Source organism: Andrena cerasifolii, chromosome 1 (assembly GCF_050908995.1).
Source record: "Andrena cerasifolii isolate SP2316 chromosome 1, iyAndCera1_principal, whole genome shotgun sequence".
NCBI classification, from domain to species: domain Eukaryota; kingdom Metazoa; phylum Arthropoda; class Insecta; order Hymenoptera; family Andrenidae; genus Andrena; species Andrena cerasifolii.
Window position 1 is genome coordinate 32,362,659 of NC_135118.1, and position 24,712 is coordinate 32,387,370.

Sequence of the window (24,712 nt, forward strand, 5' to 3'; positions counted from 1 at the left end):
TTCCGTTTCTTTGAGGGTGCCAGGTCCCTTACATCACTGTATTAGCCATCTACTGGTTTTCTCTTTTCTTTATGCACCAAAGGGTTTTCCCGTATATATATATATATATATTATTTATTTATATATATATATATATTATTTTACCGAATATATATACCGAATATTTATTATTTTGCCGTATATATTATATACCGAATATATATACCGAATATATATTATTTTGCCGTATATATTATATACCGAAATTTTCTATTTTTTTATTTATCAGTGTCAGTGTGAGTAGCTTAGCGGGCAAGTGCGAACTGCTCATTTCAAAAACAGGGAAACAATATTTATTTGCCACCGAACCGTCACGAAACTAATATGTGTGCACAGACTTTAATTGGAATGATTTCTTTCAGTATGTACTTAGGTATATCAATAGCCACGCATAAGCATCGTACGCCTAAAAAGTTTATTGGACACCGAGTGTATAGGAAAGTGGTTACGAGTAACGGCAGCAAAGTAACGAGAAGGCAAGCTTCCGGAAAGGAGAGAAGGATATTGCAATTTCTGCATATTACTACGGTAAAAGTTTGCGACTGTTTATAATTACGCGGTCTTAACTCTTAACTCGTGCGCGATATTAGCCTCGGACGAAATCGCCAGTGCTCGAATAGCTTTGCGAGCGAGCATTTGCATTTTACGTTTCAGTTATTGGCTATCCTTTTCGCGCAGTCCTGCTGAACGTCTAATTTCTGTTTGTAGTTTTCTAAGTTTCTTACGGTCGCTGCAACGGAGCGCACGTTTATGGGAAAGGCTACCGTCCTGGAAAGAGCGACCAGCAGCAAGGAACGAAGAACAGGGTGGCCGGATCGCGCGCACGATTAATCGAAGTAGTTGGTTGGATGTTCTCGATGAAGGTGGCACCATTGTTCCTGGAAAAGTGAGGGTAATCCCAAGAACGTCAACAAGGTAGGATCTCCCTCTTACCAGCTTTAATTAAAACACCGGCTTTAGCATTCTGAGCCGCGTGTCGCGCTGGTTATTGATTTTAATTACCCTTTGAATAATACCTTCCTCCCGCGCTTTATCAAAACCGAGTAACTTTTAATGAATTTCTCGACGTTGCTGCTTAATGTTGCACGCGCGGCGGAGTTTTTACGACTCGGTGGAATTTCCAGCGAAGTTCGCTTCGGCAAAAGGACTTTCGAGAAAGTTTAAGGCGCACGCGGAATATCAACGAAAAACGGAGGAACCGAGGAGGTAATTGCATTTGGGCTCCCCGGGAGGCTGCCTCGTCAGAGTTTTACGCAATGTTATTGGAATATGTAATATTAAATTTGACCAGAGGTAATACCACGTCGGAGAAGCTACTCTGCTGCGGGACTTTCTCTTCAGTGTCTTCAGTGTCTAGGTATCCAAAGGTCGTTTCATTTCGGAGGTCCTCCGTCACTCTTTTCAACCTGCACGACTGGCATTGTTCGAGACTACCGCCATGGGCGCATTTGAAAATTTGGCGCCCCCAGCGTCTGCCGACCTTTCCACGGAATATCCTCAAATATGTTAATTTAAACGAGTCGAGACAATTTCGAAATTAATTCAATATTCCCCGGACTTAGAACTTTACGAACTCAATGCTCCACCCAGAATGTTTAGATAATTCCTACTTTTTTCTTTAGAAATGGACGCCGCGAGTTACGGTGAGCACGATACCATTGATCGTCTTTGTAGATTGGCTAATAGTGTCAGCCACAAGATTGACTTCTTCTCATACAACTCTGCTATCTCTTTCGGAAGACAGCCCATAGACGCGCTGCGTGATTCTGTCCGTACCTCATGAGTTTAGTACAACTATCTATTGCTGATAACCTCGCAAATCCATCTTGTACTTTTACTTGCGTTATGTAAGCAAAGGGTGTCCACTCGTTTAATAGTAATAATAATAATAATAATATGGAAACTTCTGTATGAGTCATTGATAATTCGATATATGAAAAAAGGTGAATTGTTTTTAAAGCTGTCTCAAGCAGCTGTGTTTAAACCTTTTACAATTTCTTTCGCTCAAAATTTGCCGCTCCCCAAAATCTATCGCTTCCCAAGATTTGTGGCTCCCCAAAATTTGGTGCTCCACAAGATTTGCTGCTCCCCAAAATTTGTAGCTCCCCAAAGTTTGTCCCCTCAAAATTTGGTGCTCCTCAAAATTTGTTACTCCCCGAAATTGGATGGTCCCCAAAATTTGCCGATTCCCAAAATTTAATATTCTCCAAAATTTGCTGATACCCAAAATTTGATGCTCCCCAAAATTTGCAGCTCCCCAAAGTTTGACCCCTCAAAATTTGTCACTCCCCGAAATTGGATGGTCCCAAAAATTTGCCTATTCCCAAAATTTGATATTTTCTAAAAATTGGCGCTCCCCAAAATTTGCCGATACCCAAAATTTGATGCTCCTCAAAATTTGCAGCTCCCCAAAGTTTGACCCCTCAAAATTTGGTGCTCAAAATTTGTCACTCCCCGAAATTGGATGGTCCCAAAAATTTGCCTATTCCCAAAATTTGATATTTTCTAAAAATTGGCGCTCCCCAAAATTTGCCGATACCCAAAATTTGATGCTCCTCAAAATTTGCAGCTCCCCAAAGTTTGACCCCTCAAAATTTGGTGCTCCTTAAAATTTGTCACTCCCCAAAATTGGATGGTCCCAAAAATTTGCCGATTCCCAAAATTTGATATTTTCTAAAATTTGTCGCTCCCCAAAATTTGCCGATACCCTAATTTGATGCTCCCCAAAATTTGCAGCTCCCCAAAGTTTGACCCCTCAAAATTTGGTGCTCCTTAAAATTTGTCACTCCCCAAAATTGGATGGTCCCAAAAATTTGCCGATTCCCAAAATTTGATATTTTCTAAAATTTGTCGCTCCCCAAAATTTGCCGATACCCTAATTTGATGCTCCCCAAAATTTGCAGCTCCCCAAAGTTTGACCCCTCAAAATTTGGTGCTCCTCAAATTTGTCCCTCCCCGAAATTGGATGGTCCCCAAAATTTGTCACTCCCCGAAATTGGATGGTCCCCAACATTTTCCAATTCCCAAAATTTGATGTTCTCCAAAATTTGCCGATTCCCAAAATTTTATGCTCTCCAAAATTTGTCGCTCCCCAAAATTTGGTGCTCCCCTCGATTTACCGCCCCGAATTTTGGTGCTCCCAAAAATTTACCGCTCCCCAAATTTTGCCACCCTAGACCGCAACCTCCTATACCCAAATTCGCCCCATTAACGCTCAACGTTCGAAATCATTCGAGTAAAGCCAGTCTCCTGTGCAAAATTTCACAAGGATTTTATCTGTCGCACGTGAAACGCCACGGGCTGTCGGTTGTTTCTAAATTAAAAGTAGGTACATATCCCGAAATACAAGCGATTTACCGCGCACAATGGTTCACGGTGTACCGCGGCGAAAAAGAATCTTTTCTCACGATTCACTTCCATCGATTTTTGCATCTTACTCCACTGCCTCAGCCAGACACCGACTATCTGGGAGGAGAATTGAAAGAGAAACGATTCCATATATCATTTCGATGTTCACTGACTCGGAGCTCTTGGAAGCATTGGGTAATTCAAGGCCCAAGGTATCGTTCCTGAAAAAAGGTATCTCCAAGCCTGATACGGAACGTTTCCTCGGAACGAAAACCTATATACAAGCATATACCTACTTCCATTCGATCGCTGGGGAGTTGGTTTGGCTCGTTACTTTGCTTGCCCATTCCATTCGGGCGTTAAGAAGTTTCTGTAGAGAATTCCTTTTTCATTTACCGCGAGTAGGCATTTTCGTTTACCGGAAACATCCGCTACAGGCAAAGGATGCTGCGAGCGCGCATTAATCCAGCCGTAAATCACGATCGTAACGAAAACCCGTATCCACTCCGAAACTCCTGCTCTTAAAATTACTAGCTAAAAAGAAGCGTACGGTTGCATCCCCGGTTGCAGCCTCGTCGTGCAACTTATTTAATTCCCTGTTATTTTCTCGTTGATCCGTCTAATATGGCTGCCACGTTCTTACCATCAGCCGCTGCCATCTCTCAAACTACGGGCTACGATTGCGTAAGCTCGTACGTTTATTGTTATTCGCAGAATCCACTTGCTTCGGCTAGTTCATCGACCGGCGCAACCAACGATTTCGACGCCTCTTTCCTTTCCCGCAGCCAAACAATTTATTAGAAGCTGCCCAAAAGCGAACACCCATTCTCCGCGAATGTTCAGAGTCGAGATTAGAGTCCTTTACAGGCTCCCGAGCTTTGCGATCGAGAAGCTTGAATCGGTTAAATATTCGGAACGACTAGAGAAGTGGAAAATCGTTGGAAAAAAAATCTCAAGCAGCGGGGGACTTTGAAAGTTAGGTAAGAAGAGGTGGACACCCTGAGAAGCTTGGGGGTGGGGGGTTGAAGAAGCAATGTCGGTTATTCGAGTTTCGGCGAATTCGAAAGTTTAGGCGGTCCTCTGGTCTCTAACGACGCGGTCGTTTATCACGTCGACTATTAGACCGAGCGAAGAGTTCTTAAAAGCTCGAGGCATCTTGAGTGACGTAACTGCCTCGATGAATCTTGAAACTCTTGAGAGTCTTGAAGCGTTAAAATCTCCCGGGCAGCGGTAGAAAGTTGCAATAAAAGAAAATTATTGCAACGCAAATTCTGTGTTTCTATCGTAATGCAAGATTCTATGGTCTTCGAGTCTTTAAGGGCTAAGGATTCCCCGAGAACCTCTGACTATTTAATTGTCAATAGCTCCTAGAGGTACCTACATAATTGAGCTTTGACGCGAGTAAATTGCACGAACACTCGCCAGGTAGGGGGTAAAGTCGAACGAACCCTCCTCGACTTCGTCCGTCCTTAAAAATTAAAACACATCAGATATATAGAAACCAGGGGTCGAATGTAACTGTTAACTTTTACAAATAAAAGTTATTTATCGAACTTTTAACCTGTAAATTATTTATTTCCTCTTTTAAGTTCACTTTGTACATTAACACTTTAACTCCGTTGTAAGAGTGCAGATTTAACAGTTATTTTAGATTTGATTAATTAAAGGTCTGGAGGATCGTACACTTTTGAACAGATATTTAAGGGTAAAATGTAAAAGATAGGTATACTTTTTTATTTAGCATTATTTAAGGAATTGGAAGTTAGGATAAATATCAGGGCGTTTATAAAAATGTGGGACATTTTTTCTTTGAAGAAAAGTTGGTATACGCATATGTTTTGCAGTTATATAATTTTTATATAATTTTTATATTCATTTTATATTTATTATTTTTTGGTGCGTGCGTCAATTGGCCTAATATACTATATTTTCATTCATATCCGTTCCTTCTCGCCTTTAAAAAAAAATGAAAGGCGAAATAATAATTAATATATCTATTCAAGGAAACACAGCTGGGCTTCGTTAAATGCTTAGAGCATATACTACTGGAGGTCTCATTTCCTTACGTCTCCTGTCCTCGAAACTGTCGCCAACATCGCGCGAGAGAGAAATACATGTGCGAGCTGGTGCGAGTGAGAGGTGTACACCGGCGCATGCGCATTGCGAGCGATTGGGAGTCCCTCGTTCTACCTCTCTCGCTCGCTCCAACGAGAAAGTATCCCTTTCTCTCTCGTACGATGTTGGCGACAGTTTCGGGCTCTCAATGAGACCTCCATGCCTATATGTTCTAAGATTAAATGCCACTTCTCAGGCGTTTCGGGCCCGTGTTTTACGAAATTTAAAAATACTCATAACTGCAAACGCGTATACCAATCTCTTTTATTATTTTGGCGAGTAGAACCGATCCTGAAAAATGTCTCCCATATTTATAAACACCCTGCAGAAGGGAGAGCACATTGTGATTTCTATACAATTATTCTCACCGAACGGTTTAAGGTCTCAACTTCAGATCTATCTATCCCACGACAGTTTCAGGAAATCTGCTTGCCACAACTTTAACTATTTCAGAGCAGAATAAACGCTCCCGTTTAACTAGAACTTTTCTCTGCTTTCAATAATATAAATGTTTCTTACTTACACAAAAACGTATGGAATAAAAGTTGCGGTTAATACACTGCGTTTTGCAACAGAATTCTCGGAGCAGAAAAGATAATAGTCGTAAAATTACAGTTATTTTATAATCAGTTGAAAGTTTTAACAGTTTCATGTGACCCCTGATGGAACCCTTGCGATACACCTGGGTGTTCTAAATTCTTCCTCGCTTTTCATAAATTCGCATAATGGTTATCCATATTTTCAGAGAAGTTCCAGCGTCTTTTGCAACAGGTCAACCTAACATCGCAGTTGAATTTGTAAGTTGTTATTCTCCCCGCATGCGTGCCAACGTGTAAATTTTCACCAATTTCGTACGTAACGGAGCCTGACCTACGAATCTCTCGAACCCGGAAAAGTATCAGCACTCCCATGTAAGGGGTGAAATAATCGATAAGCACATTCCGGCGACAAGCACACTCGGCCATTATCCTCATCATCCGCGACGTGATTGCAGAAAACAGCGCTGCACGCGCGTGCCGGTTGCGTTCCTCGTTAAGTCACTGTAATTGCCATTTATCGATCACCGTTTTTCCGGTCGCGGCGTGGCCACTGTGCAGTTTATTAACGCGAGCGAAACATTCTGTTTGTAACACGCGAACTGGGGGAATATGAGTGCCCCGTCTAGCCATCGATTTCATTTCATTTTCGAGAAATAAAAGCTTAATAGCTACCTCTGACCCTTCAGCGTTCGATGCTGCCCGTTAATGGTTCACGGTTTTAATTATTTGTTACACGACACGGGATGTGCGAGCCAAGAGGATCGCCCTGTGATTAATTATTCGATGACGCCACCTATTCGGTGTTAGGAATTCTTACGCCCATCAACAGTTGCGCAATGGTGCGCGTCCTATGGAATTGTGCTTCGTTCCTGCAAATTTATTCTCATTCGAACGTGTTCGATGATGAAACCAAAATTCAATTCGGGATTAACGTTGAGCATAAAGCAGCACTTTCGCTGGACTCCATGGGCCTTTCAGATGAAATCCCTTATTTTTACAAACTGATCTTTATTAAGTTTATACTAAAAAGTGAATATTTTGCGGTTTTAAAATTTTAATTAAATTGCGATTTAATTAAATCCCATTCGTCAATGTCATCGCCAGGGTTGTTTTTTCATTATCATATTTTTTTTACCGTCACCCCAAAGTTCGCTCCCTCCCCCTGGAAAAAGTCTACGGACGTTCTTGACTCGACTTTCCTTTCTTCTCTAAATTTGTCAAACTTGTATTAAATTCTTCTCTCGTGCAATAAGGACGTTAATAGTAATAATGTAGCACCTAAGGTACTTTAATCTATTGTCACTTATACTGGCGTAGCGCACCTCTCCTTTGTCCCTCGCTGTTTCAACTCCGTCACGTCAACAACGACATAAATAAAAATTCACGATTTTGGGGGGGAAACGGGTTGAAAAATTTTGTTAGACAGCAACCGATTTTTCTACGCTAATAACTCAGAAACTGCAAATTTTGTAGTTGTGTGTTGTTGCGGCAAATGAGCGATACCGTAAACTGGGGGAGCATTGGCATGTTTTTCGAACATTTTGCTGTATAATATGAAAATTAACATTTTTACATTTGCTTTAAGTAGCCTATCAGAAAATTGAATCTTTTGTGAATGCACTGCAAGCGTCAAGATGCATACAATTTTTGTTCTTCTCCTTCTTTAATACATGTTAAATACCTGCCGATGTTACCCCGTAACCGCGTAACATTGGCACATCATATATAAATAGCACTAAAAAATTAAAGTTTTGCCACATCTGAACTTACATTAACACTTAAATTTATTTCTTTTTATGTTCAATGTATTTTATTTATTTTTTATTTTATTATTTTTTTAATTAACATTCTTAAATTTGATTTAGGTATCGCATTATAACAATGCATCGCTTGCATTTTTACATTTGCTTTAAGTATCCTATCAGAAAATTGAATCTTTTGTGAATGCACTACAAGTGTCAAGATGCATACAATTTTTGTCCTTCTCCTTCTTTAATACTTGTTAAATACCTACCGATGTTACCCCGTAACCGCGTAACATTGGCACATCATATATAAATAGCACTAAAAAGTTAAAGTTTTGCCACATCTGAACTTACATTAACACTTAAATTTATTTATTTTTATGTTCAATGTACTTTATTTATTTTTTTTATTTTATTATTTTTGTAATTAACATTTTTAAATTTGATTTAGGTATCCCATCATAACATTGCATCGTTTGCGATGGTGATAAAAGTGTGAAAACGTATAAATTTGTTTTCCTTTTCCTTTTTAATAGATGTTAATTAGATGCCAATGTCACTCGGTACTGCCAATGCTCCCCCAGTTTACGGTACGTTACGTTAAAGCGAAGCCCTGGAAATTTCGATCCCTTACCACGTAACAAAATTCGCGAGAGGCTAGTTTCAAGAGCTGCAGACTCGTGGAAAAGCGCGGCGCGAAAAGCTGGCCACCGATCCGAAGATAGATAGGTCGGAGCAGTGTCCCGAAATGGGACAAATTCTGTCGCAAGGCAATTTCGTTCGGGCAAAGATGTTCTTTCTAGCGTTCGTGGTCCCGTTGATGATACAATTACGGCGGGCAACGGTGATGGCACGCTCTTTCTACAGACCGGCTAGGAAAGGGGGTACAATACCTATATAAAGCTTGAATGAAGATGCTCCCAGCTATTCACTCTCACCTTTCTCACAAGCGTGCGCGCGGCGCGCAAATCTTCCGGACGACGGACGAATCGCGAGGGAAGATCGATTTCGACTCTGTCTCCCGTCAGCAAGGATTTCGCTCTGAGGTGAGTCTCGATTTAATTCGCGGCCGACACTTCCCCCGTCGCTAATTCGTTTCCCGCGAGTCGAAGCTACCTACGGTCCGGAGGATCGTCGTACCCACGCGGCTACCGAAAAAAATCCCCGGGAGAAAGCGATGTCAATGAGTTTATCCTGGCTTCGCACGGTACCCACAGTGCTCCGTACAACTTCGCTCCAGACGGTTTTCCATTTCCTCCGCGGAAGTTTGGGGACACGCGAAAAAGCCCACGAAACGCGTTACTCTCTCGACGGAGGCGGGACAGTCTTGGGAAGAGGAAGAGTCGCCACCTCGGATAGTCAAATTTATGTTCAAACCGCGAGGATTTTTCATGTCACCGCGAACAAATCTCGTCGGCATTACTCGCGAACGAGACCTTTTCTACACCTTTTCTATTTACGAATTCCTTCCTCACGACTGGCAAACTTCATCGCGTTCTACCTTAGGAGAATCGAGGGTGCAAGTTTCGGTAAAGTCGGCACCGATTTGTAGCGCGTGACTCTTTAACTTTTCACTCGTAAATACTTTCGCGAAGATCGCCACTCGCAGCCACGATTCCGCAAAGTCTCTACAAGATCCGCAGTAGAAATGGGGGTTTCGTAATGTCGCGTAATGGTTTTTAATACGCTAATTGTTCCTGCTTAGCGCTCGCACGCTACAAACGGAGAAAGCGATCGGTCGCGCAGTTACGTTAATCCTCTTCTCGAAGAGTCATCCCGATCGACGCGTGGCAAGGTCTCCACGGTGTTGCGCGGAGCCAGTTGGATTGCCCGGGGAATTTCTGGTAAAAGTACCAGCGAAAACCAATGACATCTAGCTTCGGCCCTCGAAGAACTCGTCGCACCGTCGAGCACGTACGCGCATCCTACAAGAATCGCTGTTCTATCTCGGCTAAAATCTAAACGCAGCGCGATTTCACGAGTTCCTGCCGAGTCCGGGGAACAATGTGGCGTTTAAAACGCGACTGGAGCGTATCATCGGCGCTTGTCGCACGAACAAGTCTCGCATCGGGGACCTTTCTCTACGGTGCCGATACCTCGATCGGATAGACGCGTAAAGGGGCACGGGTTCTGTGTAGAATCACGCTAAACTCGACGGCAGAAAGTAAAACAGACGAGGACTCGTGGACGATCGCGTACAGGCGTGAGAATCGGTAGGAAGAGTGAGAGCGAAGGACGACGGAGGCTCGTTTTGGTGACCGCATCTCGAAGAAAGCGAGTAGACGCGCTAGACTCTATACACTCGGCACAGTGGTACTCACACGCGGCTTCCCCGCTTGCCGATTCCCTCCAACGGCGCGGTGGGTGAACCTTCTCCGCGACTAGAAGCGCGGCGCTCCGATCTCGTTCCCGTTGAACTTGGTCTTGACGCGCGATCGAAGCTTCGATCCAGGTTCCGTCAGAAATCGGGAAGAAAGGCCCAAGATAACAGCCCCGTAATTCAACGGAGACATCAATTTGGCCAAAGGCTACCAGTTAATCTACGCTGGACACGCGCACTTGTTGCATTCCGCGCGCATTCGGTTCTCTCCTTTACCCGCGACCCTTGACATCTTTCGCTAGAAAAAGTTGCACGGTAAAGCCGCATGGGGAAATACCTGCGCGCGTCCCTCGCCCAATAATGTGGCGCAATAGCCGGGATAGTAAAAATTCAAGCCTCGGATGTGCCGCAATCCTCGACTTTGCCTCCGGGTACCCAACGTTTCCGAGCATCATTACCGCTCCAACAAGACGTACCTAGCTACGAGCGAGAAACGAAACGTGACACCGGACGGTTTTTAATTTATGCACGCCCGAATAACGCGCTTCGCGACGCCGAGCCTGACGACACAGGGTGGCCGGCAATATTCTTGCTAGCCTCGTTTTGCAATAACAAGTCGCGCTGCCCAACCATGGGACCGTTTGAAATGCGCACATATTGCTGCACGGGTCTCCTTTACCTCGCGATATTTATCTTCCAGCGCTACCGACGCTCTTGACAAACCGAATGCCCTCGGCTCTCCCCTACCCAGAGGTCGGAAATCGTTTATCGAAGTCAATCGAGCCTCCGCACCCCGTTTCTGCAACCTGCAAAAAGGTACCATTTCTATTCCAGACCTGTACCCTCTTCCAATCAGGAAATTCTTAATCGATCGCGTGTGTAATAAGCTGGGAGACTAGCCTAGGTCTTAACGAAGCTCCTCGGAATGCCAAAACGATGGTCCCGGCTGGACGATGCGACCGCCGTGACGTCCGCGAACGTGGGACAGCAGAGTTCCCTAGGAGAGTTGCGGACGATCTTCCACTTGCGAAAGACAATTTAAACGTTGTCGCAATTCGTCGAGGGCACCGTCGATCCTCCGGTTGCCCATCGAAAAGCGAAGTCGGTGCTTCTTTGGGATGCAAGGAGATTCAAGGGAGCACAGCTGTCCTCGCGCTGACAAATCGTCCCGCGTTGCGACGGATGTCCCACGTCGTTCTCCGTTCTAGCGATATGTGTCTGGTATCCTTTCGCCGTCTGGCCACTCGTGGCAAAGGGAACGATAAGCGTTCAATGACGACGCGTTTTCTATGGCCGGGCTGGAAGCTAGACGCGATGGTCGCGGGGGCGCGCATACGCGAATCTATCGACTCTTCCCTCGCCTCGGTCCAAACGCGGACAACGGCCGCTCCGGACGCTTTAAATGTCAGGACCTTAAACCTAAGGACAATCGTCTCTTGCCCGTTTCCTCCGATCGATACTTTCGCCTTATCGAATCCTCCACGCGCCGTCCCCCGCGTCTCGAAGAAAGTCGCCGAAACTTTTTCTATCCGACTCCTCTACCCTTGTACGGACTCGATATGCCGAGGGAGTCCATCGCGCGGCCGACTTTCGACTTTGGTTTTGCGTCTTCGTGGGAAGAAATAGTACACCGGGACGCGGCGGAGTTATTCTGGAAATTCCTTCCCTTCGAGCTTCTCAAGTGGAGTTAATTTGGCGAGAGACGGAGCAGGGACGAATCCGCGAGCAGTGGTCGGATCTAGCTCATCGTCGATTCGCCTCCGGCTGACATTGCGAAGTAGAAACCGCGAGCCGCAACTTTTCTCGCGGCCGACGCGTAAGGCAGTCGATGTCCTCGTAACCCAGACCTATCGAACGTAACAGTTTTCACTGGCAGATCTTCTCTCGCAACCGTATTTGGAGGCTCGTTTTCGATTAGCGCGGTTAACGTTTTCGAGATAACAAGAACGATTAACGCTTTACCCGGACGTGCTTTTGATTTGGTTGAAATTAAGATAGAGAATAGGCGGCGTGACCTTTTTTCTCCACTCTCTCCTGCGCTGCTTTTCGCATAGGTACGGCGATACAGGGTTAGTACATGAGAAATCGATAGATTCTAAATTTTATAAAAAATATAATTGTTGAAAGTAGTGAGACGCTCCTTGAATTGGTTCGTAGGGATACTCTTGAAGGTTTTGCTGTAGCAACCTACAGATTTTCAATGTGTTCGCCCTTACTCACACGGCATACGTATATCAATGCGGTTGCCTAATTCTTGGCAAACAAGCATTAAGAACACGAAACAGCTTCTTCACTGTGGACGCAGCCATTTTGGCTTGCTGTCTAAATACTTACGTGACGCTACGGCGATATAGGTATAACAATTCTTCTTCAAGTCGACTTCTTTCGTAAGAAATTTAATATTTAAATTTAATAGTTAATCTTTTTATTCGCCGAGCGTTTGAACTTCAGCGTGGAATAAATTTTTCCACTTTAACTTTAACTGTAACTTTAACTTTAACTTTCTTCGACGTCGAATAATTTTCCGATGCGCGTTCGAGCCACCGCGACCGTCATTGGGCGATACTACATTTTAACGCCGCGCCATCAATTATTCGACATCGAATAAAGTTAAAGTTAGGGTTAGGGTTAGGATTAGGGTTAGGGTTAGGGTTAGGGTTAGAGTTAGAATTAGAGTTAGAGTTAAAGTTAGAGTTAGAGTTAGAGTTAGAGTTAGAGTTAAAGTTAAAGTTAAAGTTAAAGTTAAAGTTAAAGTTAAAGTTAAAGTTAAAGTTAAAGTTAAAGTTAAAGTTAAAGTTAAAGTTAAAGTTAAAGTTAAAGTTAAAGTTAAAGTTAAAGTTAAAGTTAAAGTTAAAGTTAAAGTTAAAGTTAAAGTTAAAGTTAAAGTTAAAGTTAAAGTTAAAGTTAAAGTTAAAGTTAAAGTTAAAGTTAAAGTGTGAGTTAGAGTTAGAGTTAGAGTTAGAGTTAGAGTTATAGTTACAGTTAGAATTAGAGTTAGAGTTAGAGTTAGAGTTAGAGTTAAAGATAAAGTTAAAGTTAAAGTTAAAGTTAAAGTTAAAGTTAAAGTTAAAGTTAAAGTTAAAGTTAAAGTTAAAGTTAAAGTTAAAGTTAAAGTTAAAGTTAAAGTTAAAGTTAAAGTTAAAGTTAAAGTTAAAGTTAAAGTTAAAGTTAAAGCTAAAGTTAAAGCTGACAACTTTATTCGTCAAATAAAGTTAACCCGAATTAACTTTATTCAACACACGACGATTTTTCATTTTTTAAAAATTTAATTCCTTATTAGAAATTTTATTTAAATACAAAATTTGCCCGCCTCTAGTAATAACCCTGTATTTCCAGTCTATCCAACTGTTTTGAATAACGCGCGACGAAAGTGAAACTAATGGATTCTAATAAGCGACCGATAGGTTCGCGTAACGAAGGTAAAACCGAGGAACCAGAGAACGAGACGAAAGGTCCGCGTCCCTCCATTGGGACCGTAGTTCCTCTCTTAGAATCGTTAACGTATAAAAACGTCGAGCACGTACCGCTCCCCAGCCGGCTGTTACGAAATCCGGTTAATAAACGAGTACCGTTCCGTCTCGTTATTAAAACACCGCATCCAGTCGAAATGTCGGGGCGCAGAAACGTCCAAGTAAACCGCAGCATCTCAAGTGCACGCTACACTTGCCTAATCCCGCCACCGCAAACCACCACCTTACCAACAACTCTTTGCAACTTCACCGATTCCTTACGATAATTATGCGACTACGTCCCCCCACCCAAGCCAGGCAACCTGCCCCGCAATACGCTTCACGGTTTTTCGTGCGCAAAACTATATAGCGCATAGAATATTGGCCAATCGCAAGCTTCTTCGTTATCTACAACCTGCAACGCAGCAATCTCCCGTTAATGCTGCGTTGCTCCGTTTGGTAATTGCTGCGTTGTCCGGGAGGTACAATCGGTTCAAGTGAGACAGCGAAATCCTCGGAACCCGCTGAACTGGAACAAAACATGATATCCTTGTTTTGGTTACCGATTACGGCAGTCAGTGCCAGCTAGGTGAAAAAGGATAAAAAAAGAGCCACGTTCCTCGTGTGTTTACTCGTCTGTTTGTCGTTGGTTCCGCTTTGCTTGCTGCCGTATCTCTATTTCCTTCCGCGCGTGTCGCTTCATTCGCAACGCGTGACACAGAGAGGAGACTGCTCTGCAATCCTCTCGCCTGGAAATAGCGCCGAGCCATCGATCCATCGATGCGCCCACGGCCAGGCGAAATTAAACGCGCGTTGGTGGGGCACCAGAATCGATAGAGATTAAGATTCAAGCCAGAAGAGAAAGGTCGATAAAACTCTCCATTACGCCACTAATGGGTATGACATAAAAGAAATATTAGGAAGCACCCGGCACGATAAAACACGCGAATTCCGCATTAATCGTTCTTCTCTTCTAGGACGTCTTCTCTGACAAGCGTAAATCAAAGCGGAATCCCAAATTCTATAATGCTTTTATCGATATTGCTTGAAACGGTGGAAGACAGATAAAAATGCTTCCCAGTCGATGCAAGTTTCCGAGCGGAAATTCCATTATAGGATTCTTCCTGAAAATGTCCAATGAACTTTCCTCTGATATTCTTCCTCCTCCAATTCAGCGCACGGATATCTCAAGATTTCGACGCGACTCTTATCGTCAAAAAACCTTTTCCCAGAGGTTGTTACTCGGTTTCATCTACAAAGACGGATGCGCGTTCCGAGAGTATCGCTGGAATGCCATAATCGACCGCAAGTTTTCTCCATCCGCCTGCGGGTGAAGAGAAAGAATTAGAAGGCGATTAAACATGAATTATCCATACATCTCGCGCGAACTTTTTCAACGACCTTCCCTCGTTTACTGTGCTCGTCGACGAACCACAGAATCCTGCTCGCTCTATCCTAATTTAATCGCAATCTCCTTTGTGCAACGCACTGGTCTTCCCTTAATCTCAATCTCCTCGATTTTCATTCGGTAGCCTCCGTTTTTTCTCACAGCGTTCTTACATACTTCGATCAAAAATACTTCTAAAGAAAATCCGCACACTGTTACCCCCGAATACCGTGTCTAGTCCTATTGCAGCAAGACGAGCGTTCTTCTCGGCCTGAAATTGGCTGACCTCGGAACTCGTTGAATAATTTCACCTTGGATCTGCACCTAATGCTCTGAATCCGTGGCGTTCTATCGAAATTCAGTGGGAGCTGTGTTTTTGCGGTTGCCTGTTTGCCGTTTAATCGCAGAATTCCATGACCAGCAACGTCCCTTTCGTAAGCGAGATGCCGTACGTACATATGTACGTACGTATGTAGATATGCGCTTACACGCATCCAATAATAATACGCGTTTATGCAACCCGTGAACTTTCTACATATTTTAATTCCTGCAGTTCGATTCCCGCAATTTCATATTCATTCTTCTCGGTCTTACTCGGCTGATCCTCGCGATCTCTTCATTCCGGCACGGTGCATCGTTTAACGAACTTGGCGCAATCTTAATTAAATTGGAATCTTATTTCTACAAGTCGGTCAACCGCCTGCCGTGCTCTTCTCACGCGCCTTGTATTTTAATGAATCTGACGTGTGACCGAGCAGCACCTTTGCACGCGCAACATCTGTCAGCATAAGTGCACCCGATGCTCCGTCGAACCGTAAGGCAACCTTCTTATTAGCTACGACAATTAATCCCGCGCCCTTCGAACCGCGCGAATCGTGCGAAGCATTCTGTTAAGTAGCTAATTATTATTACTAATCGCCTTTATCGCTCTAACAGAAGAAACCTGAATATTTACAAAAGGCACAGACATAGGCAATGCTTGGAACAACGAGAAACTATGTTGAAACCTTCAAAACGCAAAGAGAAAAGCTTGTAAAAAATGGCAGGGGTAATTGACGAACCCTGAAAGTCCCAAAACGATGAACCTTAAAGAAAGCGATTCCCCGCGAAAGATTGCGGCTACCTACTCCCGGCGTGGGTGGACGAGTGATGCGACGAGTGATCGTTCCGATCAGATTCCCTTTACTCGATCCTGTGAATAGTGTAAATTGATTGTGACTAGGCGCATAACGCGGCGTACAGCGATGCGCCGAGGCACGAGCAGCGCATACGATCTCGAGGCCGGCGGCGCGACTTTCACCTTTCGCCTCGGTCGAGCACGATTCCTCCATTGACTTCTCGAACTTTTGCCCGACCGACGCGACGCCGCACGACGCGAGTCCTTCCGAAGGAGGCAAGTACAGCGGCGGAGGTCGGAACTCGGAACACGAGCGGTACAGGGTACTGGCACGCCGATCAGAGCCGCGTCACGATTTGGTTTCACCAGCCGCCAGCCAGCCGGCCACCGATAAAACTGAATCGGACCGATAGCGATGGAAAGCATCCGGATCTAACGGGACATCCCGCTCGTAACTTCACCTCCGTCGAAAGCGACAGTGCTTCGAGTTTCCCCGGCGCGGACGAACGCTAACGAGTTCTCCTTCGTCTTCTTCTGAAACGTTTGCCGCGGTACTTTCTACCCGAACAATTTACTCGATGGAGAAACCGCGGATCGGCCGTATCGACGAAATCACTCGTACGAGCGCGTGCCGCAAACTGCGAGGCGAGCTTTGCGTACCCCTGCAATGGTTTTGGTGCAGCCGTCAGCGCAGAAAACGGAAGCTGCAGCGCCTCTTGCTCTCCTTCATCGCGACGGGCAGAGTTGCAAAGCGTTGCGCAGTGGCGGATTTAAGGAAACGGGCCCAAGTGGCAAACGTTCTGCGGGGCTTATTTTTTTCGGGAACGTGAAGAGGTAGTTTGCTAAAACTTTTCTAGAACAGAGAAGAAATAATCATAATTTTTAATTGAGGATAGGACTCTGCTGGGCCTTCTGGGCAGGTGCCCAACCGGCAATTGATCATCGGCCGCCCGTTAAGTCCGCCACTGCTGTTGCACCCGAACATTTCGGTTGCCGAAGCGTAAAGCCGAAGCGTAACGTCTCTTAGGCAGGAAGCTGATCGGCGTAAAACATTGACGCAAAAAGGATAAGATAGAGTGGAAGCATCCCATAAGAGCCCGTGTTAAAAAGTAATATACGAGATTCAGCGCCCTCTGGTGCTTCAGGCCCTCGAAATTTCGATAAAAGAGGCAATATTTAAAAATTTTAAAGTTAAAAATGAATGAACTGAAATATTAATTAAAACAGAAATAATGAAAAGAACTGTAAATTTGATATAATGTTAAAATTTATTAATGGTGAACTACATTATGAACATTACAAACATATTACATACATCACATTACATACACATATATAAATAATACATAATAAATAAAGTTAAATTAATTTTTTAAATTATACAAAAGGTAGAAGTATAAGGAAGTAATTGAAGGTGAAAAGAGATTTCTTTATTGATACTAATTCCATAAACTTCATTACTTAATAACATTGAAAGTTAGGTTATTGCTTGAAATCATTATACGTACATCAATAAATTTGCAGGTTCTGAGAAAAAGTGTTGATTTTTGTCTTTGGCTTGTGATCTATGACATCCTTTAACGTGACAACGAATCATTTTTTACACTTTCTTCACTCTTAAATCAACGAATATCCCTAGCCCCCTACAAACAGCTACAAATAGCTACCAATGGCTACAAACAGGTGTCATGTTTGGCTTGGCTTCTTCACCTCCCAGTCTGCTACCCGCAAACTGAATAATATTGAGCCTGAACAGACAGGTGTCGCTTGCATCGCATATTTCTGCTTCTACTCTATCTTAACCTCTTTGATTGAACGTACCTTTTTTTATTTCCCTCGCCTTCGAGGTGGAAGCCAAAGTTGCGCAACCGCCGAAAAGGCACGATGTTAATTAACCAGGAATCGGTCTGTACATCGTGTTTCGACCGCGGCGCGGTGCCGAATTACGAGACGAATAAAAGACCAGGGAATTACGGTTCCCCCCGTAATCTGATCTGACGAAACGTTCTGATGTACGTGAGAAGAAGGAAACAATCGTGAAAACGGCCTTTCCCGCCACCAGAAAACTCCGCGGAGATTGTTCTCCCCGACTCGTTAAGCTTTCTGTCGAAACGCTGACGAAACCAGCGACGAAGGCGCAAGTTCTCGCCGGTCGCCGCGCTGGACGAATATTCGTCAAGCGTGCGTGCCCCCGGGAGCCGAGACCTTGCGCGATATCCCCCGATACGAAATTCGCGCAACACCCGACACGCAACACTCCCTCTTAATTAGCCTTTCGCGTCGAAGGTACGCTTTCTATTGTTTTTGCGTACGCGGTAGAACGCGGGTTCGCAGCCTTGGAACTTGGAACGTGCATGCGAGCAATTCAAGGTTCCCTATCTGCACCACTCATCTTCGCTGATACATTTCGACCCATGTGTTTTCGCCGACCAGGCCACGGACGGCTGTTCCTATTGTCTTCTACTTCTTCCGGAAGGGTTCGCAGTAATTGCGCGTGAAAATCCACATCCCGAACGTCGTTTAAATCGAGAACTGCGCGATATTCAGGTCACCGGGACATGGGCATGAAGAATGCGACTTGGAATAGAATTTTCCTTCGATGATCCTCGATTTACGAGAGCCACTGTTTGAGCAGCGTTTAACCTTTAGAGGAGCGGGCTGGCCACTATAGTGGCCACCTAAGAATTTGGATACTCTGCCGGTCATTTTGGTGGTATATATGCATAAATTTTAAGTAAATAAAATTTACAATTTCAATGAAGAAATCCCTCTAAAGGTTAAAGTACTGGTGAGCTTATTTTACCCTCGGCTCTTTTCTACCCAGGTGTAACATTGCCGAGTGTATTAGTAAGTAGTAATTGAGAAAAGCTCAGAAATCGAGCAAATAATTGCTCTAACAATAAGTAGAATAAGTACAGCGGGATAGTTACCTTACTATGGGGCTAAATACTAAATGTAAATGGTTGCTTGAACCACCGTCTTCCGAAGGATAGAAGAGAGCATATGAAATTAATGTGATTTGCGTAACGAATCACTTACGTAATCTTTGGTAGGATCGTAAAATGACTCACGATTACGAGACCTAGTTTCGCTGTAATGTAATCGTGGTGTTCAGCAGCTGTGTTTGAACTTCAAAGTGTACCAATAGCAGGGTCGGCGGAGCAAATTTTGCCCGAGTGTGGAGTTAGGTGCAAATTAAAAGATCAAATTTCAACAGCCTAGGAAACAGTAGTACTTAAACAAAAAATAAAAAATGGTAATACTCCGCACATTCCACACAACTCACCCCGACCCTGACCAATAGCAATTCAATTCCCCGCGTAAGTTGTCGATGGTGTTTCGTCAGATTTGGGACTCACGGTAAAGACCATACAATCGTGAAATAGGAGTGCATATCTCTCCGTAGAGGGAAGCACATACTCGGTCTAAAGAGTAAACGAAATAACGTTACAGGTAGAGGATGAAGGGACCCGTGACGTTGCTGGCCGCAGCTGTCCTGACCGTAGCCGTGAGCCAAGAGTACGAAGGAGGTCATGCCCTGTTCGTTAGAACGTCGCCCGCAGATGGTAAGAAAGATTCTAGCCTACCTATGATCGATCGTGAGACAAGAAAGCGTTATTAACACACGACAGCGAGCAGCGAATTTGATGAAAGGAATCATTTGGAATCCATTAGCTCACTCGAGAGTCCAGCGAGCTGCCCCAGCGTCGCCCGCAGACGTGATGGCGCAAAATATCCTAGAGTGGATTCAGGGAATCTACCGACAGGGCGCACGTAAAAGTACGTTCTTCAGGAGAATCTTCTCTTTTTCAAGCCCTTTAAAGTTTAAACAAGCATCTTTTCCCTCGCAACGTCTTCTCCCCTATGTTGCACCTTTCGTTAGGTAATAATCTCCCTTCAACCGCTTCGGGTCCGATCTCTTGCAGCTCATTGTTGGAAGCAGAGTTTAAGAACGCTTCCCTGCTACTACGCAGAGCTGACAAACGTATAATCGTTACTTAACAAGTTGTCAACTGCGCGCACCAAGGTGCGCGGGACTCGAAGAGGTTGAAGCTTTACTTACAATTAAAGCCAGCTACAGACGGCGCGGTACCCTGATTTACAGACTAGTCAGTGGCCCTTACCCAAGGAAACTCCCGCAACAGCCGTTTCTAATCAACTTGTATCGACCAGTAACCGTCGAACCGTCTCAGAACGCAATTAACCGTACCGTTACATGGACCCGCACGATATGCACGCTTACCGCCAATCTCACTGCGTATTAATAAAAATCCACAGCGAAATACTCATCTAGCCCCGTATGAACTTTAATTATACATTGATTAAGAGCGCATGTTACATTGAACGTAACGTTGCCACTTAAATTAATCCACCTAAGTAGTAGGTATTCCGTCTTCCTAGACATTTCCAATTACGAGGGAGACGCATTGGGAGTACAGAAGGCTAAAGAACCGCACAGAGTCTCGCGTGCCGAAATTTAACGAGCATCGCGAACAAGCTCGCGGCTGATTTATTTGGTTCTCGCTTCAGAATGGTTCGCAAATTTTTTTTGTGTCTCTGGATCGCGACATACCCCTACGGTGTAGATATCGTCCCACAGGGGTGATCTCGTTAAACTTTGGCTCGCTTCGCTTTTGAAGACGCTCTGCACGGTCTGCCAGCCTAATTGGCCAAATCATTCAGTCTCACACTCGAGATCGATGTTGTTACAGCACGGCAGCAGTCGGACCCTCCTGGATATCTACCGCCGTACAGCACTCAAAGACCACCAGAGAGACCTAGACCATTCCAACCTCCTCCGACCGGGCAACAGCCGAATTATTCGCCCTCCCCTTCTCAAAACGAAGTGACCAACTACCCTTATCAGAGACCGCCAGCGGGCTTCACTCCCCCGAACGCCGGTTTCCCATCTGGCCAGCCCTCCACCGGTCAAGCTCCACCGTTCTCCACCCAGAGACCAACTTACCTTCCACCGAACAATCAATCACCCTACGGACCACCTTCCACTTCTTATAATCCTCGTCCCACGCCGACGCCGTCCTATTCGAACGCCGGCTCCTCAGCTTTCCCACCGTTCAGCTCGACAAGAAGCTCCACCACATATCTGCCACCTTCGACCGGCTACTCCTCCACCAGTCCCCGACCACCCTCCACCTCGCAGAGTCCTCAATCCGGATACTCTTCCTCCGGTGGAGTATCGACCGGCTATGGTGGCTACTCGACATCTACATTTGGTAGCCCCAGTCCTAGCGGATATTCCACTCCCAGTGGATTCTCCACCACGTACGGCCAATCCAGTCAAAGGCCGAGTCCTAGCTACATTCTGCCCGAAGAAGGGAGCGCTTCTAGCGGCTCGTCCGTCGGTGGATATCCTTCTGGCAGTGGATTCACCACTTATGGATACCCGTCCGCGAAACCAACACCCCCTTTCCCGACACCCGGAACTGGAGACAATACGTACGACCAAAACGCCGTGAACGGTTATCCGTCCTCTCCTGGCGCTCCAGCTACTGCTCCCGGTGGAACAGGACAGTATCCATCGCAGGAGGGCACTGCTGGATCCAGTGGATCCGGCGTCGTTGGTACCTCTATCGGGGAAGGTGCGTCATTCTGCCCAGCTTACCGCTTTCATTTCAGTTTCCACTGCTTCGCAAGCATCCAAGATTTCCCAATTGATTTGTTGGAATCGGTATCGTAGATTCGATCGGCACTAGTGTAGTAACGGGCCAGGGAGCCGTAGAAGACGACGACTCAAAGCACCCGCCGCATATTCACGCCCTCGACGTCCAGTGCAGCAAGACCATGATGACTATCAACATCGAATTTAACCGCGCCTTCGACGGAGTCATTTATTCCAAGGTAAAGAAACGAGGGGAGTAAGCGTCAGAGGTTTCCGAACGTTGTAATCGATCGATGCGAATGCCTGTAGGGATACTTTACTAACCCAGAGTGCAGATACGTGGAACAGAATTCTGGGCAGACCAAGTACTCGTTCACGGTGAGTCTAGACTCGTGCGGTACTCAATTCATCAATGACTTCGAGGGGGAGGCTGGACAGGCGTACTTGGAGAACGTTCTGGTACTGCAGGTAAGCATCCGTGGATACGCAGAACATTATACAAATCAAGGCACCGTCGGAGTACCGTTTCGTTGAGAGTAACGATCGTTTTACTTTCTTTAGAACGAGCCAGGCATACAGGAAGTCTGGGATACGATAAGGAGAGTCCGTTGTCTCTGGGAAGGGAACATCAACAAAGCGTTGACGGTGAACTTCTCCGTAGACATGCTGCGACAAGAAATAGTGACGTTCAGCGGTGACACGGCGACCGCTAAGTTGGACATCCAAGTTGGAAGAGGCCCGTTCGCGACCGCAGCCGATGGACTCGTCAAGATCGGAGAAACTATGACTCTGGTCGTTTCCGTCGAAGGAGATCCCGCTTTCGATCTTCAGGTACTTACACTCCAGAGACTAATTGTAAGAAATATTCCACTTGCCGGACCACGGAATGAAAACCGGTATTCTATAATCTTCAAGGTACGCGACTGCATCGCTCGAGACGAATCCTCCACCAACACGATACAATTGACGGACGAGAGAGGTTGTATACTAAAACCGAAGTTGTTCGGAGCGTTCCAAAAAACGAACGACACCGGCAACACGGGGGCTTCGATTATTGCCTACGCGTACTTCCAAGCTTTTAAGTTCCCCGATGTAATGGACCTGTTCATCGAGTGCAACGTGGAGTTGTGCAAAACTGATTGCGAGCCGTGTCCGGAAACGAATCAAGTAAGTCACCACCGTGACGAGCGACATCTACACTGCGTTCCACATAAGAGCGTACCAACGCCCCTACACACGCGATTGGTCGTAGCACTTTCGCGATTGGTCGTACCACCTTCCATGCCGGTTTACTACCAATCAACAGTGTATCCCTGCGCGAAACGAGTACGCTCTAATACGGAACGCAGTGTACATATTTATAGGTACATAGCATTCCACCTAAGAGTAGACCCACGATTTGCGACCCATCTGCGCAGCTCCAATGGATCTGACACACGCTATTGGTCGTAGCGCTTTCCCTGCCGGTTTCCTACCAATCAACAGTATATCCCTATGCGGAACGAGTCTACTCTTAGATGGAATTCAGTATAGACACTCTAGACAACCGATATCTTTTAGCAAATCGAACCAGGCAGACGACGACGGTCGGTAAGTTACACGCCGCGTACGAGCACGACATCGAACACGTCTGCGGTGCTGCTGTCGGAACCGATACGCGTGGCTCGCGGCTTCCGAGTGATCATGGTGGACGATTTAAGCGAAGCCAGCAGCCAAGCGTTGGAGCACCTCGAGGAAATTGCCGTGGAACAACAGGTCGCGAGAACCACGACGAACGTTTGCATGACTAACAACGGATTTTACACCGCGATCTCGTTAATGCTGAGCACCGTGGTCCTCACGACGATCAGCACGGTCGCGCTCTACATCAAGCTGCAACGAGTTTACAGGTCGAAATCCCTAGCTTCGTAGAAATTTCACACGTTCTCCGTTTCGATCAAACTGTCTGCGCAACAGCCAACGTCAGGTGGACGCAATTAACGTTCCGAGTGTAAGCCGCATCCTTTTGGGAAATACGATTCGACGTTTCGCTGGCACCGCAGTTAGGTTATGTAATCAGGGGTTTGAGAACGCGCCGATATCACTGCGCGCTTCGCGATTGTCATCTATTTAAGATTTAAGGTATCACACTCGCGTCATGAATCACTGATCGCTTTTAAACTACGTAGACGTTTATTTCTACAAGAAGATATGGCCTACATTCGGGGCACTTGAACAGAATTAACTGTAAGAACCAAACAGAAACGCGTCGGCGATCGATCGTACGAACAATCATGACTATCGAGCATCGTTTCCCAACTTGTATATTTTATTCTACATTATCAAACACTCGCTCTTCAAATCTGTTAGTTGGCGCAATTTATCTCGATCGCCCGTAATCACGAATTGCGCTGCAGGGGAGTATCGTGAATTATGCAGTGTGCAACAATTGTGTCAGGATGCGTGTAATAAACAACATTCTTCGAAATTCTGCGAAACACCGTGGTATCTTCCCAATTGTCATTACACACGATGGGTAATCTCTCGAAGGAAATCTTTGATAGTTACACAATTATGTCGACGTTAAACTTATTGAATTGAGTTACAGTTGAACCGTTGGACATATCAATGGACGTTTAAATGGGAAACAGTGATTCGATTTTAAAACGCCCGCCATTGCTTGCTACCCTTGCGACGCACACGTTTACATAATTTTATTACAATTACGATAATAGTTATTCGAGCGAACTGCCATATTTCACGTATCGTAATCGTGCTATGGAATACCAAATTGGCATAATTTGTCAACGAGACAAAATCAGAATATTCGATTACAACGCGACAATAAACTTTACAAGTCACCATATTTTTTTTTCAAAGCAATCGAAAAAAGTAACATTGCTACCGCTTCTACGCTATCTTACGATAATCTCTGCGATTAGGTAGTAATTCGACGATAGTCGTTTGCACACCTGTTCAATCGTATATGTACAATTTTTTACAAGCTGAGGTATTAATTAAAAACATCACTTCAATATTTATGGATTTTCGACT

The 24,712-nt window shown here is 45.0% G+C and overlaps 1 protein-coding gene across 3 annotated transcripts; it reads left to right on the forward strand.

Annotated features, from left to right (window-relative positions):
- Positions 1-315: 315 nt before the first annotated feature.
- On the forward strand, positions 316-23,827 carry LOC143375823 (uncharacterized). Of its 3 annotated transcripts, XM_076825339.1 has the most exons (11): positions 316-567; positions 748-954; positions 8,590-8,832; positions 19,513-19,625; positions 19,735-19,839; positions 20,772-21,659; positions 21,758-21,918; positions 21,989-22,147; positions 22,241-22,510; positions 22,595-22,846; positions 23,240-23,827. In XM_076825339.1, exons 4-11 carry the CDS (start codon positions 19,520-19,522, stop codon positions 23,588-23,590), a joined length of 2,292 nt encoding a protein of 763 aa, XP_076681454.1. In that variant the 5' UTR covers positions 316-567; positions 748-954; positions 8,590-8,832; positions 19,513-19,519; the 3' UTR covers positions 23,591-23,827. The 3 variants fall into 3 exon arrangements, with proteins under 3 accessions (XP_076681454.1, XP_076681474.1, XP_076681465.1); XM_076825359.1 differs by lacking the exon at positions 19,735-19,839; XM_076825350.1 differs by lacking the exon at positions 8,590-8,832.
- Positions 23,828-24,712: the final 885 nt, after the last annotated feature.

Excerpts from the sequence above, each read along its gene's own strand:
- LOC143375823 (XM_076825339.1), top strand. The coding sequence starts at position 19,520 with ATGAAGGGACCCGTGACGTTGCTGGCCGCAGCTGTCCTGACCGTAGCC. Across the intron at positions 21,660-21,757 it reads TGGTACCTCTATCGGGGAAG|ATTCGATCGGCACTAGTGTA; the intron begins GTGCGTCATTCT and ends TCGGTATCGTAG. Across the intron at positions 22,847-23,239 it reads CGTGTCCGGAAACGAATCAA|CAAATCGAACCAGGCAGACG; the intron begins GTAAGTCACCAC and ends GATATCTTTTAG.